The sequence below is a fragment of the Panthera leo genome, chromosome B4 (genome assembly GCF_018350215.1).
Source record: "Panthera leo isolate Ple1 chromosome B4, P.leo_Ple1_pat1.1, whole genome shotgun sequence".
Taxonomy (NCBI): domain Eukaryota; kingdom Metazoa; phylum Chordata; class Mammalia; order Carnivora; family Felidae; genus Panthera; species Panthera leo.
The window spans coordinates 58,498,497-58,519,336 of NC_056685.1; the positions used below are offsets into that span (position 1 = coordinate 58,498,497).

Below are 20,840 nucleotides of genomic sequence, written 5' to 3' on the forward strand. Positions count from 1 at the left end.
GACCAGGCGGAACAACCCCTATATACAATCAATAATCCCCCAGAGTTACTGGGAAAGATGAGGGTTTCCCAAAATGAGGGCAGGAGGAGTCCTTGGGAACATTTAGAGAGTTGATAATTTACATAAAAACAAAATGCTAATTAGGATATTAATATGCAAATAAATACAGAAGAGAGAAGCATAATTTGACCAGAAATCAACCAGAAGATTTAACACACCTTGGACTTCACTTCAGATTTCAAACTATAGGGGAGTAAGCACCAATATGGGATCTTGAACCACAATATGTGAGCTAATTTTCACTTTGGAAAAACTAATAGTGCAGGCTTAAAAAAGTATAGGTCATTCTTATTAGCACATTTTTCAAAAGTCTTTTTAAAATTAGAATTATCTTCCCATTCCCCATGAAGTTTTTACCTGAAAATTCTATAACATAGGGTTAGAATAATTCAAGCCAACTTTTTAATTTAGGTTCACACCCCCTTAACAGAATACCTTACTCAGTTCCTGAGACCACTCCTTACCACTTCCTGGCAATTTCCCAGTAGCATATTTTCACAAAGGAGATTCGACAATATGCCATTATTAACTTGGTAACATGAGTTAATTGTACAGATTGATATTGGCTTAACATTAAATTCCTGGGGGGTGGGGAACCCATCACACAAACCATGGCTGCCTTCTTTGAGTTTTTATTTGTATGTTGTGTTCTAACAGTAGATGACGGAGGTAGAGAGAATTTTCAGAAGCGTATGCTGACAGCAAGATAGACCTTTACTCTGAAGCCAAAGCTAGATGTAATCAAACACTGCATTTGCTCAATGACTTTCAAGTTTTATAACTATATATGTGTAGCCAGAAATGTTATACTCCATGTTTTTATTTCTCACTGAAAAAAAATTTTGTTTTTATTTTTTTGTTTTAAAGCAAGTTTTATAAAAAGTGAGTTTGGAAAAGTTAAGGTTTCTTAGAAAAATAGTCATCATATTACAGTGGAACAAATTCTTTCTCCATCTCTCACTTTCCAATGTACTGACAGACTCCGAAGGCAAATCTGGAATTACCATGTCCCTTCTGTGACGTATGGGAGCAAGTTCAAACACTTGGCCCCAGAACACAAAGCTCAGGATTGGCTCAATCTACCTTACAAGCCTTATTTCCTTGTTTTTCCTTTCATTCCATATTCTATGAGCACCAATATAAACGGCCATTTCTCAAAACACCCAGTGCCTTCCATTTATTTGCTGCATGTGCCGATTAACTTTCCTTTTCTCCGTTTGCCTGAAGTATCTTTACTTTTCTCTTAAAATCAGCTCCATGGCACCTATCTGGTATTCTTCATTCTCTAAGAACCCACGAGATGTTGTGTTTAGCTTTACTGTAGTATGTTTTTGATTTTTTTGTTTTTTGTTACAAGTATGTTTTCCACTGGCCTATGAGTCCCATAAAACCATGAATCATGTATCTTTTAAATTCCAGTGCTTAGCATATAATACTAGTTGCTCAAAAAATATTTGATGACTGGGGCACCTGGGTGGCTCAGTCAGTTAAGCGTCCAATTTCGGCTTAGGTCATGATCTTACGGTTCGTGAGTTCGAGCCCCGCGTTGGGCTCTGTGCTGACAGCTCAGAGCCTGGAACCTGCTTCAGATTCTGTGTCTCCCTCTCTCTCAGCCCCTCCCCTGCTCATGCTCTGTCTCTTTCTGTGTCTCAATAATAAATAAACATTAAAAAAATTTGGTGATTAAGAATGCATGACAGGGAAAAATGAGCCTACAAAATACAAACTAACTAAAATACAACTACAGGCCCTTCAAAATGTATCTCTAGCTAATCCACATATATTTTAGTGATTTAAAGAGAGAAAGATATTGAGGGGTCCAAGACAGGTGGTGCAGGAAATTAAGAGGTAATTTACAATTTCTACAGCCTATTACTGTTTCAAGGCAATATTTTAAACAGGTGTCCCTTGCTCACAATATACCCAAATAAAGTTTCTTGCTGTTTTGTTGTGATTCTTTGAAATAGCAGGATTCAACTGGTCCACCAAATTAACTAGGAGATATATTTTATTTTCCAAGATTGGGGCACACATTCCCAAATGAGATAAAAAAGGCAAGATCAAATTGAAAAGAAGTATGTATTTTCTTGGTGATTTACAAGTAGTGCTGGTTTTAAAACAAGGCCACAATATTCTTAGGCCTCCAACAGAGAAGTGGTATCTATGTCCTCTCCCCTGGAATATAGGCTCCATAGCTCCTTGACTAATAGAACATGGCAGAGTGATGCTGTGTCATTTTCTGCAGCCAGGTCTTAAGAAATTGGTAGCTTCCACTTCCTATTGCTTGGGGCACTCACTCTTGGAACCTAGACACCTTGTATGAGGGAGCCCAAGCTGCCTCATGGAGAGGCCGTGGGTCAGCAACAATTTGCCTGTCACTTGGATGAGCTATCTTGGGAGGGGATGTTCTCCTACCCACACCCATCCCCAAGCTCTTTATAGTTGCCCTGTTTTCAGCAGAGCAGGAATTATGAGAAATGACCTTGAAAAATATTTCCTATGATATTTCCACTCACAGTTATTATGTTCCTCCTTCTTGACCTAACTCTAATTATTAGTTGACTACTGTAAAATCTAATGTGCAAAACAAGTAGAAGGTAGGGAAGAGTATTTATCACTCATCCTTGCAATCTGTTGATATTAAGGCAAAATCTGGCTGCCTGGCCATCACACTAACCTCTTATTTAGAGAAAACTTTCTCCTTTCTCAGGACCACAATACGGACACATACAGAACATGGGTAGATCAGACAATACTGCTTTCAAACAATTTCACAAGTTTTACATTTTCTCATACTGTGGTAAAATATAAACAACAGGCTGGTAATTTCATGGCATTCAACCTACTGAAACTGTCTTTAGCCTAAGAAAAGTAAAATATTAGGAAGGTAAAACTTTAAAAATAAAACAAAATTTATAATTGTAACTAGTTTTCTTGTAATGTATTCCAAAGAATATGAATATGTTATGAATATGTCTATATAGATATATTTCAAGTACATATGTATATAAACATAAATGAGTGGTAACCACTTACATTCTCTAAGTGCAAAGTTGTATTATTGCTATACATTTAAAACTTGCTCAGATTGTTAGAATCTAATGCCTCCTCTACTTGGACTTGGGATCAAGTGCTAAGAGTAGCAGGAGTTTACCTCCTAAAAGAACTCTAGCCCTGATACTGATCTGAAAATTTGGCTTCCTCGTCAAAACTCATTGGCAATTAACCAAAAACACTTCATCATCAGAGCAGTGTTTATCTTTTCACATTTTTTTTCATTATTTCTTGCCAAAATCATAAAGTGTATGTGTGTGTGTGTGTGTATGTGTGTGTGTGTGAGAGAGAGAGAGACAGAGAGAGAGAGAGACAGAGAGAGAGAGAGAGAGAGAGAGGGAGAGAGTAGAAGGGGCAGACAGAATGTGCTGGGGTAGGGCTTGAGATGTTCACCTATTTTGGAAAATATTCAGCAGTAGGTAGGGTTTAGGATTTCTTTTTCATTGTAATTCATCTGGCTCATCCACCTGTAGATGAATTTGTTTCCCTAAACAGTGAATGTTGTTTAGCGGTGTCATTATTCAAATGCCCTATGAAATAATCCTCACAAGTCCTACAGTCCTCTGTTTGTAAGTAATTACAAACAGAGTGGTGCTGCTAACCTTCAGAAGGCAACAATGAAGTGGAAATTTCTGAAACTGTGAGATAAAGCTCACTGCTATGTAAGGCTGCTGAAGCCTAAATGATCAATGTTGTAACTTTCACTCACAGAAGCTTAGGAAAACAAAATGCTCCAAATCCACATTCTCTCCTTGTAATCCTTAAATAGGCTTGCCTGAGTGTTAACATTTAGGCAGTAAATGATTTACACCAGCAAAGGTGGGTCTATCTTCCCCCACGTATACCATTCTGGACAGAAACTGACAGTTCTTGCACAGGAAGATAGTTGAGGCATTGTACTAGAACACTCTGTGGTGACTTAACTGGCAAGGAATCTACTACAAATCCCAGCACTGAGCATTTATTTCTCTTTTTTTGCAGGGCCAAAAGGTTATACACTTTCTAAAAGTGCACTTCGCAAAAGTAAACAGTCCTTAAATGTACCATATTTTCAACCACCCAGAGAGGAAATGATTGGAGGAGATATTATGTTATTGATGAAGTGTCGATGAATTAGGAATATGTAGATGAAATTCTTCTGAAACTACATAATCTTTAAATATAAGGAAAACTATCTGAGCTGAAACGTGTTTTGCATTAGGAAACCTTTGCTCATATGAGGGAAATAATTGGAAACACCTGAAGCTTACATGCCACTTCTTTCATGTGTTTCTATCCAAATCTTTGAGGGAAGGAGGTTGGAAATCTGTTACGGGTGAGATCGCTTATTGGCTATAGTTACCAGAACCCTTTTGGTTGTATGTTTATACTCTCAATGTTAACATGATAATCACAAAAGGGGACAGCTGGAAGAAATTGTAAACCATGAAATAAGTTAACTTTTATTGTGTACTCTGATGCCCTGTGGTCGTCTCATAACACCAGGACTACACAATTTCTATAGTAACCATGAAAAAAGACAGAACAGCCTACACAATTTAGCCAACACGTGATTCAAAGATACTACTTACTAGTTCAAAGTAGCATGAAGTATTATTGGCAGTTTTCTGAAAACGGCAAGTCTATTCCTAAATGTCCAAAGAATGAGGAAATAATGTGATCAGTGTGGCCTGGTGACTAGAAAATATTTATGCTGCATCACTATGCAGGGGTTAATGTGAATCCTTTTTATATTAAACCCAAAATATCTGACAATTTTTTTTTGTTAAGCAATGTATATCTTCTCAGATGCTTTAGACTTGCATATGACTTTTACTTTTCACCTTGGAAAAACTAATCAGTTTTATTAAAGGTTTTTTTTTTTATCATTTTGACTATTTTTAAATGTATAATTCAAGGCATTGGATACACTCACAATATTGTGCAACCATCATCACTATTTCCAGAATGCTTTCATCAACCCAAATATAGATTCCATACCCATTAAATATAACTTCGCATTAACTCTTTCCTCTAGTCTCTTGTAAATTCTATTATACTTTCCACTTCTGTACGTTTGCCTCTTCTAGGTACCTCCGATAAATGGAATCATAGAATATTCACCTTTTTGTGTCTGGCTTATTTCATTTAGCATTAACATTTTTGAGGTTTACTCATGTTGTAGTATATATTAGAATTTCATTTTTTAATGGGTGGATAATATAATATCCATTCATCTGTTGATGGACACTTACGTTGTTTCCACCTTTTGGCTATTGTGAATAATGCTGCTATGAATATTGGTATATGTTTGAGTGCTTTGGTATATGACTTTTTAAAAATAAGATATTTTTAGTCTTGGTGTTTGAATGTAATGAAACAAAGTTCAGTAGTCACCACTGGATGGATTTTGGGGTTATTTTACTTTTCTTTCTTTCTTAATGTTTATTATTTCTGATGGAGAGACAGGGACAGAGTGTGAGCTGAAGACTGGCAGAGAGACAGGGAGACACAAAATCCAAACCAGGCTCTAGGCTCTGAGTTGTCAGCATAGAGCCTGATGTGGGGCTCGAACCCACGAGCAGTGAGATCATGATCTGAGCCGAAGTTGGATGCTTAACTGACTGAGCTACCCAGGTGCCCTACTTTTCTTTATTTTTTTAAACAGATACTGGGAAAAATCCATACTTCTCTCACTCCTCACATTCCAGGACTGTGTATGCCCCATTTTTCTTCACAAGTTATATAAATACACATAAATCAATGTAAGTTAAATTAAATTATGCAGGGTTACATGATATAGATGGGATTTGTTCTCAGAAACTGAAGCAATCATACCTTCTGACTACAAAGAGGGTCAACATTAAAAATGAGTACATTTCATTATTTTTCAAATTCTATACTTGTGGCAGGTATAGAATACGATTATCAGAGAATAAGGAGTAAGAATGGTCGAATAAAAAAGTAGCTCAATCAGATTATTTAATTGAAACATTCTTGATATTTCATATACATGAGATTTGGGACTTAGTACTGCACCTAAAAGACACTATCTTTGATGAATTTGGGGTAAGTGCAGGCGGGTTTAAAAACACCCAACTAGTTACTCCATAGAAACATCACCTATTACTTCCAGTCATTAGGAAGCTAAATTAATCTGTGCTTTAATGATACAGAACAGATTCCAAGTGTAAAGAATCAGACCACAGATTCAGAATTTCTGAAACATGCTTTTAGAAAATACACCTGCAGAAATGGCAGAAATGATAGACCTAAGAGCTGGGCAGGTTATAAAAGACTGAAATTAGTTATTGGGGAACATTATATGCATAAAGTGAAAACTGGGATGCTTTTGCTTTTGACCAATGTTTTTCTTTACAGCCTAGAAAACAAATGGTTTAACTTGATCACAAACTTTATCTCCTTCTTTAAGAAATGGTTACCGTAAAGTCCTGAGGAATTATCTTTTCTAAAATAAACCATTTTCTTGCTTGCTGCTGGCTTCTTCTCCCTTGTGAAAGGCTGGCTGTGACATGTTGGGTATCCTTGTAGTCTCTAGATTTGAATATTATTGTCCTGATGAAAAATAAAATAAATGGCAATGCATGGTGAAATAGAACACAGATGTTAAATATGCTGAAATTGTTATAGAATATAAAGGAGAGATATTTAAAGTCTTTCTTTCAGCTGAATCTTAAATTAAGCCCTGGAAATAGCAGATCTTGAACTTACTCAGGGATGAAGGACAATAATAGGAGGGAGGAAATTATTTTGTGATACCTCAACTTTCACCAAGGTGAAAGGATTCATTTTTTTCTCTTTTCTAACTCAACTCTGTAACGTGTGCTTATTTAGGTTACAGTTTTAATGATGATTTATGATGTAGGGGGCTCTTTGATTCTTAAGCAGCATACCTATTTCATTAGCTGGTCATGGATATTGTTTACTTCTGGCCTTGAATATGAAGATCAAAATTGTTCTGAGGCAATCAGTGTGATGAGCCATTTCTAAATGTTTGTACCCTTCATTTCCTTCTTGATGGTACCTGAATATTATCTAACTATCTTTTTCATTAAATATCTAAGATGTTTCCTGGATTTAAAATATATGAGATAAAACATAAAAATGTAATAAAAAAGGGAAAGTTTCCTTTCTCTGTGTATGGAACTGCTTGAGTCTTCTCTAGGAGTCAGAAGGAGACCTCACACTCTGAGATGTTTATGTTCTATGTCTCCTTTATGAAAGTGGAACTGGAGATGTTTGCATAAGCATCTAGTTTTCTTTAAACTCTGGAATACCTCTGACCCAGTGTGAATATAGATTGCAGGTCTTTTTACTCCCTTCTTACAACCTAACTGTGACACAGTAAGATTAGGCTGGGAAGATAGAGAACAGGGTGTCAAGCAGACTTTGAAGGAAGGAGATTGTGGGAAACAAATATTCATGACATTTCAACTGAAGAATTTTGGAAACATAACACTTTGAGAGGTGATAGGAGAAAAATATTAATGAGTAAACGGCAGGAATATACAACTAAGTATAGATTAAAAAGTAAAAACATTTGACACCAGAAAATGTAACCATTAGATTTTTAAGACTTCTTTAGCAAGGTTTCACATTAAGGAGTGTTAAGTATTAGTCCCTTTTTCCGGGCTGTTAAATACGGACTCATTGCTCACAAAAAGTAACCCCAGGAGGAGAAATTGTTATGGATGGTTCTTGTCAGGGTCCCAAAGAAGTTTCTTTGGAGGGCTAGAAGTTCATCTCATGTCCACTTTGGGCCATTCAGAACACTAAGAGATATGTGAACATAGGTTAGTTCACAGAAGGACTCCATCACCAGTACTTTGCTAGGAGTGCCTCCTAGGTATAGGCACTGTTACCACTTATGAATTTAATATCCTGTATTTACAAATTTTGGTGCTTTCTTGTCAGGTCCTAAGCAATTGGATACTCTTGAGGACAGTGCTGGTGATAGGTAACAAATCCTGCTTCTGTCCCTACCCTTTATCCCCTCTCTATTTTCTACCCTAGATTCCTCAGTGTCTCCTGTCAAGTCTGAGAGTTCATATGGCAGGTGGCAGACACAGGGAAATTACCTGGTCATTCCAGAGTTCTCTAACTCTAACTCATGGAAATTTCTGTTTCTGTAACTTCTGTGGCATCACCCACCTACACTGCCCATTAGTCACACAGCAGAACTCCCACACATTCCTTGCAAAGTACTGAGCAAAGAGCATTTGAGAGCTGTGACTCCTAGTACAACTGCATGGTTTTAATCAGTTGTAGCACAAAAATGTGATTAGCAGTCAAAGATCCCTGAGAATGAACTTTGCTTTGCTGTTTGTACCAACAATTAGCAGTCTGTTAAATTAGCAGTTTTGGAACTAAGACCTGAATCTTTTCTGCTGTATGGAGCAGTCTTAAGATTCTCATGGTAGCCAACTCCTATTTTTTTTTCTGTGAGTAAAAATGTCTCTTTCCTATTTCTACTTCTAAATAAGAAGAAGTATTTTTCCTTTCAGATGAGTTGGGAGGGGGTCAATAAGACAAAGACAATCTTAATGCTAGGATTCTAGTCTTAACTCTGTCACTTACTATCTAAGTGACTTTAGGCAAGTCACTGAATCTCTCTGAGCTAAAGTGTTTTCAACCATAAAACGAGATAATATCAGCCTACCTACTTCATAGGCTCAAACAAGATAATGTGAAAACCATGAAATGCTATATGAGCATATGGCATTATAAGTCGCCAAGGAAAGGTCATGAATATCAATGAGAACTGAAAGATGACTTAGTCTCTGAACAATTTTCCGTAAATAGACATTCTGGCCTAAGAGCTGACTACCATATAAAATTTATTCACTGACAGATACAGTAAAATTTTGTTCCCAATAAAGTCTTCAGAAATATTCTGAGGGCACACTGATGGTCAGTCCTAAAGATATCACCAGATGGGGGTGGAGGCTCTGAGAAAACTGTAAGCCACCTGAAACTTTTCAAAACAGGGTGGGAAAAAAAATCAAGCCTACCAAAGAATCTCCTACAGAGGGGAATCAATGAACAAATTTGTGACCATGGTGGTTAAGCAAAATAAGAACTGAAGAAAACCAACAGAGGCCAAAAACCTTTCCCAAAATTATATTATCCAATATCCAATAAGAGGATTCAAAACATTTTCCCCCCAACCAAACCCAAAAACAACAAATCCTTGTTTTTATATATAATAACATGTCCACTTTCCAACTTATATGTGGTATAATTCTTTCCTGGCTACAGAAATGAAAGGTAATTGAATTGTAGAAGTGCTGGTTGGTAATGTCTGTGGTGGATTTTAGATTCTCTCCTTTGCATTTCAACTACACTCTGCTCAGGGTTATATCAACTGGAGGAAATGGGTCCCAGGGAAGGTAGACCTCTGAGGGCAGGAATGATATCAGTGGGGATCAAGGCTGGATTCTCCAGTTCTCTGCAGTTAAAAGACCTTAGATTTAGTTTTGGTTCTGTGGTTGATTATAAGGTGAATTTTGGTAACTTGTCTCTACAGACTTCAGTTGCTCTAAAATGAGGTGTTTTGAAGAAATCTCTACATTCCTGATGTCCTATAATAAGTGTCTGAGAAGAAAGCTTCTCAGAAGAACAGGGAGGTTGGGGCCACCATATTTTTAGGAAGTTGGAAGCTCAAGGGTAATGATGCTACAAAAATAGAGAGTAAAAGTAGACTTGTAAAAGAGTAGGTGACATTCAGAAAAATAGAAGATGATGATGATTAGAGAAAATCTAGAGGGAGACAAGCTGAAATAAATTGGGCCAGCTGAGCAATCTAAGAAAAACTGAAAGGTTGGTACACAGATGTGGGTTGAAGGGGGCACTATGAAAGGCCAGTAGGTTGTGTGAAGTGGTAAAATTAGGCCATTTCTGCCAGTAGGGTCTAGAATACTAACAAGTTAGGGATCAGGTGGCTCCAGCTTTATTCTTAAACCAAGGAATAAACATAAAGCCTACTCGTAAAAAAAAGAGCAAGAAAAAAAAAAGAGCAAGAAAACATATAAATAGATCAGTTATGCACTAGAGCAGCAGAGGATGTAAACTAGAGAAGAATATTGACCAAAAGGAATCCTTGACCACAAAAAATCACTTGTCATCAGCTCTTTGGGGAACACTTTAAACACAACCACCAACAAAACAGAAAGCCATTGAGATCTTCCTCAATTACTTAGCTGTTAATATCATGAAAAAGATGAGGCAATGTAGAAAGTGACTGGTTAAATGATACAGGGTCATTTATCAACTGAATAGCAGAGGTCAGAGTTCCTAATCCTCCCTTTCATTGCCATTTAAGAGACATAAAACTATAGAGCATCTGCAATCTCTTAAACCAGAACAATTTCTGTTATGCTATTAATAATCTGTTGCTCATAGGAACCAAAATGTATTGGTATAGTTGCAGAATGTTTTTTGAGTATTTGAAGTGACTCTGGATTCTAATTGTCCTTACTTATCCACCAATAAGGATAGCATGAGGATATAGGGCAAAAAGTAAAGATGTGAAATTTCCTTGTTTCCCATTCTTAGAAAGTTTATCATACAACAGGGAAGATAAAAACTGATGCATCCAAAAGCAACATAAATATTTAACAGAAAATTAATGACTATAGAATATATGAGAACAATCCATGTTCTGATGGCTTTTTATATTTACAAATTATTTTAGTCTTCTTATTTTTCTGCAGAGAAGGAAAATTTGCAATACTGTTACTTACCTTTAAGTTCGTTGCCTATTGCTTTTGTAACTCAGATGTCTTATTTTTCGTGGTCCCTGCAACCCCCCCCCCCAAAAGGAGAGAGATTGAGAATCCAATATTCCAAGCAGTGATTTTTTTCACATTAAAACAAATCCTAGAATAAACTATAAAAAAGAATTTTCTTTCTTTGAAGAAGAAATATAAAGTTTAAGGACATTATTTAATGGTAACTTTAAACAAGGGGTTTGAAAACTACTTGAAGAGTATTGTGTGATTATTAAGCCCAAGTTTTCAGTGAATCATTTTAAAAGGAAACTTATATTTCAAGACATAATTAATCAAAACTTTGAGAGAAGAAATATCCATCTGAAAGATATATTTTTAAAAACTGAGATTGCGGGGTAATTTTACCAGCCTGTAAAATTCCTCAAATTCTCTATTTTCTACACTCACAGCTGCCATAATAATGAAGTAGCTAGTGAAGGGAGGTACAGAAATCAGGCTGCATCAGGAGGCAGGCATGAGATGGTGTGTGGACAGAAGTAAATGATGCTTAGCCTCTCAGTTTAGCTAACTTCACCCCAGTGATGAATGAGGTGACAGATATGGTGGCCTCCTTCACTTCTATATACTTAAGCAGCCATTGAAAGTCACTTTGTTTAATTTCTACACAGAAAATGAGAGTATCAAACTGAAATAGCACTCAATTGAATAATACCAAGTACCACTTAGTTCTAGCCCAGAAATGAGATGTTCTTTTATTCCTGTAAAATAAAAGATAAGAAGGCAAAATAATTTTCAAAGTACAGACAATAATGAGCTCCTCTGGAAAAAAAAAAAAAACAACTACAGGAAAAGCTACTCAGTTATATCTAACCCTTTCTTTTTCTCTGAAAGCTCAGAAGAATTATCAAGTTAAATTGCCAGTATTTGATTACAAAGAAACAATATCCAGAGGCTGGATGTGAAAGTGTGATCTGAAAGAAAGATGAACAAAAATGCAGGGTGCTTCTGGTTAACACAGTGATTCTCTTAGTCACTAATAGGTTTCTGAATCCAATGAGTCAGCATGCTATTTGGCTCATCACAGTGAAAACTTTCTGAATAGTAAGTTGTGGACCTGGGGCATGAATAGGTTTCTAAGGTATTTTCCATACCAGAGACAGTGGCTCAGATGTAAGAATCTAGCTCATCATTTCTCATCTTCTGGAGCAATTTGTTGGCATGAAACAAACCTCGTGAATATTTTATGTATGTCTTTCCAAACTGAGTGGCCTGAGGATGGAGGTTTTGAATTGGACCCTGAAAACTTGTTCTTCAGCCAACAAAGTACTGATTTTAGAGATAAAAATATTTATAAAAAAATTCCCATCTATAATTTCTTGAAATTTAATGACAGAATTATCAGTAGCAGTGGTGTTTATTTCAATTTCAGTGAGTGATGGCAATTTCTTGATGGTTATTTGAGCCCGAAGCATTCAGCCTTAGTAACTTTATTATTGTTTTTTTTTTTTTTAAATATTTTTTTTTTTTTTTAACGTTTATTTATTTTTGAGACAGAGAGAGACAGAGGATGAACAGGGGAGGAGCAGAGAGAGAGGGAGACACAGAATCTGAAACAGGCTCCAGGCTCTGAGCTGTCAGCACAGAGCCCGACACGGGGCTCGAACTCACGGACCATGAGATCGTGACCTGAGCCGAAGTCGGACGATTAACCGACCAAGCCACCCAGGCGCCCCTATTATTGTTTTTTTAATGTTTATTTATTTCGAGAGAAGGAGAGAGTGAGAGAGAGAGAACACTTGCATGAGCGGGAGAGGGTTGGAAAGAGAGGGAGAGAGAGAATCCCAAGCAGGCTCTGCATTGCCAGCACAGAGCCCAACTCTGGGCTTAAGATCATGACCTGAGCTGAAGTCAGGAGTCAGATGCTTAACTAACTAAGCCACCCAGGTGCCCCCCTAGTAACTTTAATCTTACAATACTCTGACTTCCTGAAATAGTATTTCTTACTTGTGTGAAAAAATGGTTCACTAATTATTTTTTCCATAAATGAGATTATAATATTTCATAACTAAAGGTAAATTACTTTAAAATACTTGTCTTATAATGTTGAATTGTTTTTAGATAACAGATCTAGCCATGAAGTTATCCAATCATTCTGTCATTAGAACTAATATCTTAAAATTCTTTGTATGATTATTAAAAAAAAACTTTATTTCACCTTTAAGAAGAGACATATAAATGGTTTTATTTGTCTACTATTTAGAAAAATGTCCTGTAGGAATATGGTGATGTTATAGTATAAATTTTCTGAAAGCAAGCAACAGAAAGAAAAATCATTACCTCTTGAATACATGATGTGATATAATTTCCTTTATAAAAAAGTTCTTGATTTTTTGATGCTGTTATTTTGATAACAAAAATTGGACACAAACCCTTGATAGTTTTCAGTGTTCCTTCAACTAATTATTTTCTACTCAGTCTATGTGTAAGAGGTCCAAGTAATTGGCCTTTGCTATTCTAAAGGATAGTCAGATTTTTTCCCCTACATATCAGTTCATATAATTTCTAATTATATTATTGATTAGTACTATGTATGTGTGTGTATAGATAGATAGATACATAGATAGATAGATATAACGTTAAGTAAAAACCAGAGATGTAACACTCAACATTCCAAATTCTTAATCAATAAATGTAAATAATGTGACACAAGTGTAAACATCAATATAGAGAACAAAGAACTTATATAGAGGATACTTAAAGATAATTTATTTCTAACTTGTATTTTTTCCTTTGTTATTATTATGGATTAGAAATATGTTCTTATAGGGAAGAAATATTTTGATCCCAGCACAGACAAGCCAGACCTTTGAACTGTAATGAGAATTTGCCTACAGTCCAACTAAAGTAAAACTCCATAAATGTGATCTTACGATATATAGAGCTTACAGTGGTGAGATTTTAAATGTTTAATTCTTGCATGTTATCTATGTTCTAGTTTCCTTTATTTTCTAACAGATTGGCTTTTATAGTGTGGTTCTGCCGTCTTCAGAAACAAAGGAACATTGTTGTTATTATTATTATTACTATAATAACATTGTCTGGAAGACAGTTGTAGCTGTAGAGTCTACAATTAAAATGAATCCCACTACAGGGTGCAATATGGATCACAGATGATAGGCAAAGGGTATCAGACAGCATGCAAATAAGGTACATTAAATCGCACACACACCACACTGCCTGCTTAAAACAATGTCTATAGGATACTATCTTCATACTAATTCCTGCCACTTAACTGAGCTACAGAAGAAGACTGACAGTGTGGTCCACATTCTGTGAGGTAATCTCAGCAAAAAGAATGCAAATTCTCTCTAGGCCTAGGAGAAACGGTGGCAACACAATGCAAACACATCTGCTTTGTCAAAGGTTAACCTTCCTAAGTGCACCTCCTTCATGGTGTCCTCATGCCTTGCCTCTGTGTGCTAATAGCTCCAAGGGTATACCACATTCTATCAGAAATGTTTATTTTTTTCAAATTTTTATTGTGAAAAATTTGAAACAAAGAAAACATGAAAGCATAATACAACCAAATATGTATATCTGTCACCCAGCTTCACTAGTTAATATTTTGCCACTTTGCATGATCTCTCTATGCTTATATCACAGAACCATTGAAAAATTAAGATCTTTGTATGAATCTAAGAACAACCAATACAACCACAACAAAAAGAACACAATTAATGACACAAGGGAAGAACAATGACTTGTCAATATCTAATATTAATTCTACATTTAAATGTACTTAATTGTCTTAATATCCTTTTAGCTGTGACTTTTTTCTTTTTTAACAAGTAGCTTTTTAAGTGAAATTAAATGGTAGTGATGTGGTGTAGGCCAACTTAACAGGGGCTTAAACAAAATTATTTCTCTCTCATTTAGCCTGGAGATATGCAGATCCAGGGCATTTAGTGTGGCTTTTCCATCCTAACATCAAACTCACAGCTTCATCTCTGACCTGAAAGATGGCAGCTGCAGCCCTTGTTATCACAGTACACAGGAGACACAGAGAAGTACAACTCCAAGGGCATAATCCAGATGTTGCATACATGATTTCTGTTCACATTCCATTATGCAGAATATAGACACATGGTCCTATCTAACTGCAGCAGAGGCTGAGACGAATAGGCTTTATTCTTGGTGGCCATGTGTTGAGGTTTCCCTGGACTTGTGCATTGTGTATCTGAAGGAATGATGGTTTAGGGGCAGTAATTAGCCATCTCTGCCAGAGATATTCCTGGACATGACTAAGCTATGATGAATTATATTAAAATCAAATCCCTACATGCTGCAATATAATGATAGGCCTAGACTAATTTCAGGTAAGACTATTTTTCTCCTACCTTAAATAAGCTTTCTTAACACTCATTTTGAGTTCATCAATCTATTTTTTAAGATTTCCTTTCTTTCTTTGTCAAGATATAAGATGTCAGTGCTCATTACTGTAACTAACTCTGCTTACTTCTCCTTTCTAATTTTCCTTTATTGTTGTCATCAAGTTTCTAAAAAAAGTATTTTATCTAAGTATAACATACTTTTATTTAAGTATAATTAACATGCAGAAAAGTTCACAAGTCATAACTGCACAGCATGGTGAAAACAGTGAGAAAACAGTGATACATGTAAACACTATTCAGATCAAGAAGTGGAGCATCGTTTGTATTCTAGAAGCAGTTTGTGTAGCCTCCAAGTACTACTCCTCTCCTCCCAGAGATAATTATTCTGATCTTTAACACCATGGTTTAATTTTGTATGTTTTTGAATTTTATATAAATGGAATCATACAACATGTATTCCTTTTTGTCTGGCATCTTTTGCTCAATATTATGTTTATTAAGTTCACTGATGTTATTTCATTGGCAGTAGTTCATCCACTTTCATTGTTTATGGGGTTGTATTAATAGATCATAATTAATTAATAGATAGTTAATAGATCATAATAATAGATCATAATTAATTAATAGATCATTATATTACTGATGAATAATTGGATTGCTTCTTAGTTTCTGACTGTTACAAACGCAGTTGCTATGGGGTGCCTGGGTGGCTCAGTCAGTTAAGCATCTGACTTCGGCTCAGGTCATGATCTCATGGTTTGTGAGTTCGAGTCCCACGTCAGGCTCTGTGCTGACAGCTCAGAGCCTGGAGCCTGCTTCGGATTCCATGTCTCCCTCTCTCTCTCTCTCTGCCCTCCCCCACTCATGCTCTGTCTCTCTCTGTCTCAAAAACAAATAAGTATTACAATTTTTTTAAAAAAACAAATGCAGTTGCTATGATCGTTATTGTATTTTTTTTGTATACTTATGTATATATTTGTTAGGCATATAAAATTCCTGGGAATGGAATTGTTAGATTATAAAGTAATGGGATATTTGTATATCCAAATATATATTTTTTTGCCTTATTGCACCCAGACTTCTAGTGTAATGTTGAACAGAAACTGCCATAGAGAGAATTCTTGTCTATCTGGATCTCAAAGAGAAAACTTTCATATCTTCCCCATTAGTTATGGCAATTTGCTTTAGGATTCTTATATATAACATTTATCAGATTGAGAAAATTCTTTCTGGTCCTAATTTTCTAAGGTTCTTTCTTCCTGGGTGGCTATTTAATTTTATCAAATGCTTTTTCTATATCTTTGAGATGGCTATATAATTTTCCTCTTTATTCTGTTAAAATGATAAGGTTATGGGGCACCTGGGTGGCTTATCCGTTGGGCGTCCAACTTCAGCTCAGGTCATGATCTTGTGGTTCGTGGGCTCAAGCCCCACATTGGGCTCTGTGCTGACAGCTCAGAGCCTGAGGTCTGCTTCACATTCTGTGTCTCCCTCTCTCTCTGCCCCTTTTCCACTCTCTCTCTGCCCCTTTTCCACTCATCTGTCTCTCTCTCAAAAATAAACATCAAATTTTTTTTTAATCTCTAAAATGTAAGGTGACTTGATTAATTTTCAAAGCTCAAACCAACCCTGCATTTCTGAAATAAACCCACTTTATTTGTGATGTATTATCCCCAAATAATCCATATATCAAAGAAGATATCACATTAGAAATTAGAATATATTTTGACTGAATGATAATGAAACTATGACATATGTCAGACCATAAACATGACATTATTATATAATTCTTTTAGTGTCTATCCTAGATTACAACGTGAATCCTTGATTTACTAAAGACTACTATAAATTATAATTTTTACAACTTACTGGACAAAACATGTAATTTAGAGTACTTTAATTCCATTTACTCCCCTCCCAAATTATGTATTATTGCTGTTGTTATAGATTAAATTGTGTCCCCCCAAAATATATGTTGAAGTCCTAACCCCAGGAACCTGTGTATGTGACCTTATTTGGAAATAGGGTACTTGCAAATGTAGTTAACTAAGATGAAGTCATACTAGATTAGGGGGGACCGTAACCCAATAACTGGTGCCCTCATAAGAAGAGAGAAATATGGACACAGGTACTTAGGAGAGAAGGCCATTAAAAAGCCATCTACAAGCCATCTACAAGCCAAGGACCACCAAGGATTGCCAACTAAGAAGAGGGAAGGAAAGATAATCCTCCAGAGCCTTTATGAACACTGTGATTTCAGACTTCTGGTCTCTAGAATTGTGAGAGAATATATTTCTGTTGTTTTAAGCCTCTAAGTTTGTGGTACTTTGTTACAGTAGCCCTAGAAAACTAATACAGTTGTCATGTATTTAAATTCTATATACATTTTAACCCCTACAAGACAATTTGTATTGTTTTGTATAGTGCATATTCATTTATGTTTATCCATCTTTGACTCTTTCCATTTTTCTTCATTTTGTCCTTCATCTCTGTACATCCTTGCTTTCTTCTTGAAGTACTTCTATCAGTATTTCCTGACCTTGGATTTGCTGTCGATGAATTCTCTTAGTTTTGTTTACCTGAAAATGCCTTTATTTTACCTTCACTTTCTGAAGTATACTTTTGCTAGGTATAGAACTCTAGGTTAGTAGTTCTTTTAGTATATAACACGTTGACAATATCATTCCATCATCTTCTAACTTCTGTTATTTGCTTTTCTGAAGTTTTATTATAATATACATTGGTGTTCCCTTTGGATTTGTGCTGCTTGGGATTTATTTTTCATAATTCTGTGACTTGGTGTCTTTCATCAATTTTTGACAATTTTTTTCATTATTTATTTATATATTACTTCTGCCCCAATCTTTCACTTCTTTTCCTGTGGAACTCAAATTACAACTTTATTAGACCTACTTTTTCCTAATTTCTTTTTATAATCTGGTTTGTTTTTCTTTCCTTTCATTTCTTCCCCCAATTCTTTCCTTTCTAGTTTTCGGAATATTTTCTACAACACAACATTTTCAGCATTGCTTCTAAAATTTTCTTTAAAATATATATCTAAATCTATGAGATGCTTGCTTAAAAACTTTCAGGTCTCCATTTCTGTCTGTCCTTCAGAAAACATGTATTAAACAACTATTATGGGTCATGCACTAAGCTTAGTGCAGGGGACAAGAAGGTAAGCAGTGTAAAAGTTATTTCTATCCTTTTAGAGTTTATAGTCCAGCGATAAAGAGAATTTATAGTAGAGTGCTATAAGGGCTTTGTATGATAGGGGAAGTATAGGATGCTAAGAGAATACATATAAGGAACATAAAACTAATTTGGTGGAGGCCAGAAGATGGGCTTTTTGGAGGTAATTACATATAAGTGGAAATGTTGAGAATGGAGAATATTTATCCAGGTGAAGAGAGGAGTGACAGAACTTGTGAAGGCCTAGGGGTAGTTATGGTATGCTGGAGGAACTGAAGGAACTTCAAGCTGGCTGAAGCACAGAGTGCAAGATGAATGTTGAGATAGGCTGGGTCAGGCTACAAGATACTTATGTAATTTCATGAGTTTGAACTTCATCATGAGGATGTTGGGAGAGAAAATGAAAATATTTAAGCAGGAAAAGTGAAGAGGTTATTTAAGATAAATAAACAAGATTCTGTGGTTAATTATAGGTGGGAGTTGAGAAAAAAAGGAATAGAGAAAGATTCTCAGGTCCTGGGGTTCTGAATGGCATTTGCTGAGATAAGAGGAAAAAGTGGATTGACAAACTTTAAGGGAGAGATGATGATGAGATAAATTTTGTAAATGTTGGGAATGAGACACTCATGGGGCATCCAGGAGATTATAGGTAATTGGCCTCATGAATCGAGTTCAGAATAGAGGGCTGGGCTGAAGGTATAAATTTTTCCTACTCCATATCATTTCTGATATAGTTTTCAAAGTTCTTTCAAAAATAGGTCTACCTATATGAGCCACCTGCTTATAAACCATCAGTGTCTCCTCCTAGCTATCTGATACAGTCCAAACTCTTTCACATAATGGTGTGCAAAGACTTTTATAGTCCCCACCAAACTTTCCAGACTAACATCTCAACATATATTTCAGTTGGATGCAATTTCTCACTGTTCTCTAGACACACAGAATTTATTTTTATCTCCATATGCTTTTAAAATATGCTATTTCTTTTATTCAGAATGCTTTGCCCACTTTCTTTTAAACTTGAATAGCTTCTATACCTCTTTCAATATCATAGTTCAAATACTATCTCCTTTGAGTTGCCTTTTCAATTGCTTTCATGTCACTTTATAAATGTTTCTAAAACAATGTTTTTTGAACAGAGATCCTGTCCCATTTATTGGTAATGAAGTAAATTTAGAGGGTCATGACAGGTACTTAAAAATGAAATAGAATACAGTAGGAAATACAAACAACTCAGAAAATTAAGTACTGCCTTTTGAAACTTTTATGTCAGTTACACATGTACATGTGTATATGTATACTGAGTAATGATGTAAACCATATTTCTTACTGTGGTTTATGGTCAAAAATATTTGTAAGTCACTACCTTACTATGTTTGTTGCTTTACTATTTGTTTTTCTTCCCAGAAAGAGAGTGCCTTATTTTTGTGTCTGTGGTGCTTAGCACTATGATTTATTATACGCACTCAGCCATTTTTGAGTAAATTGTTTATGGTATGGGCTTTACCCAGATGTCAATATTCTCTCCCTCTTTCTTTTGTTCAGTGTCCCTTCAGTTCTTCTATTAAGGTAAAGAAATAGTTTAATTTTGTTGATAACATGTCTTTAATACATATTCTTTGTAGAAGGAATGATGTATTCTAGGTTTGGAAGACATATTAGTAGCAACAGATAAGTTTTTTGAGCTTCCACAGTTCATAGTAGAAAAATTTCAGAATTTCAAGTTAGATTTGAGGTGAACAACAACACAATACAAGCACCACCACCAACACCAACACCAACACCCAAGTTCATGTATATTGCTTCAGGGAGAGGTGGAGGAGACAAGGACCACAGAAGGAACTACAGGGGGATTCTGCTTTATAAGTAATACTTATTTATTTTAAAACAGAAAATAGCTGATGCAGATATGACAACATATTAATATTTTCACTTTAAGTAGGAAGAGGACTGTGTTGCAACTTTATATATTTTATAGTATTAAAAAAATTTCAAAGAGGGGAAATTTTCTAGCTCTATCACTTACTTTTTTAGCTGTGAAATGGGAATATTAATGGGACTTATAATGAGATGAAAATTTATTATTTCAGTATCTGTCATCAGATTTCTCTTATGATAGGGTAGGATATCTTGACAGCCTTTTGACAGAAGTTGTGGTGATCTCTGAAGGTATGGGAGGAACTGTGCTTCTAAAAGAGAAGATGAGAGTGATTATGGAAAGAGATTTGAAGTGAAGGGCCAGTGGATGCCCCCACACCCCTTGTAAGACAGGTGAAAGGACTTTTAAGGAGATTCTATTCACAATTTGTCGCTTTTTTTTCCTGGTAGGGGGCTTTGATGAAACCCTCTCTCATAACTCCATAGTTATCAGGAATACTTTCCTCATACAAGTGTGTGTGTGTGTGTGTGTGTG

General features: G+C 35.7%; 1 protein-coding gene across 15 annotated transcripts in view; it reads right to left on the bottom strand.

Moving 5' to 3' along the window:
* The window catches only part of LMNTD1 (lamin tail domain containing 1), a 511,366-nt gene that overhangs the window by 61,779 nt on the left and 428,747 nt on the right, over window positions 1-20,840 (bottom strand). For 11 of the 15 annotated variants that reach the window (XM_042946096.1, XM_042946097.1, XM_042946095.1 and 8 more), the window contains 3 exons: window positions 20,454-20,616; window positions 10,857-10,912; window positions 6,639-6,669 (listed from right to left, as the gene is read on the bottom strand). In XM_042946096.1, coding sequence (XP_042802030.1) covers window positions 20,527-20,616 — 90 coding nt within the window. In that variant the 3' untranslated portion in view covers window positions 6,639-6,669; window positions 10,857-10,912; window positions 20,454-20,526. Of the gene's footprint in view, window positions 1-6,049; window positions 6,670-10,856; window positions 10,913-20,453; window positions 20,617-20,840 lie in introns of those variants that run through there. The other 4 variants (XM_042946102.1, XM_042946101.1, XM_042946100.1 and 1 more) reach the window with 3 other exon arrangements.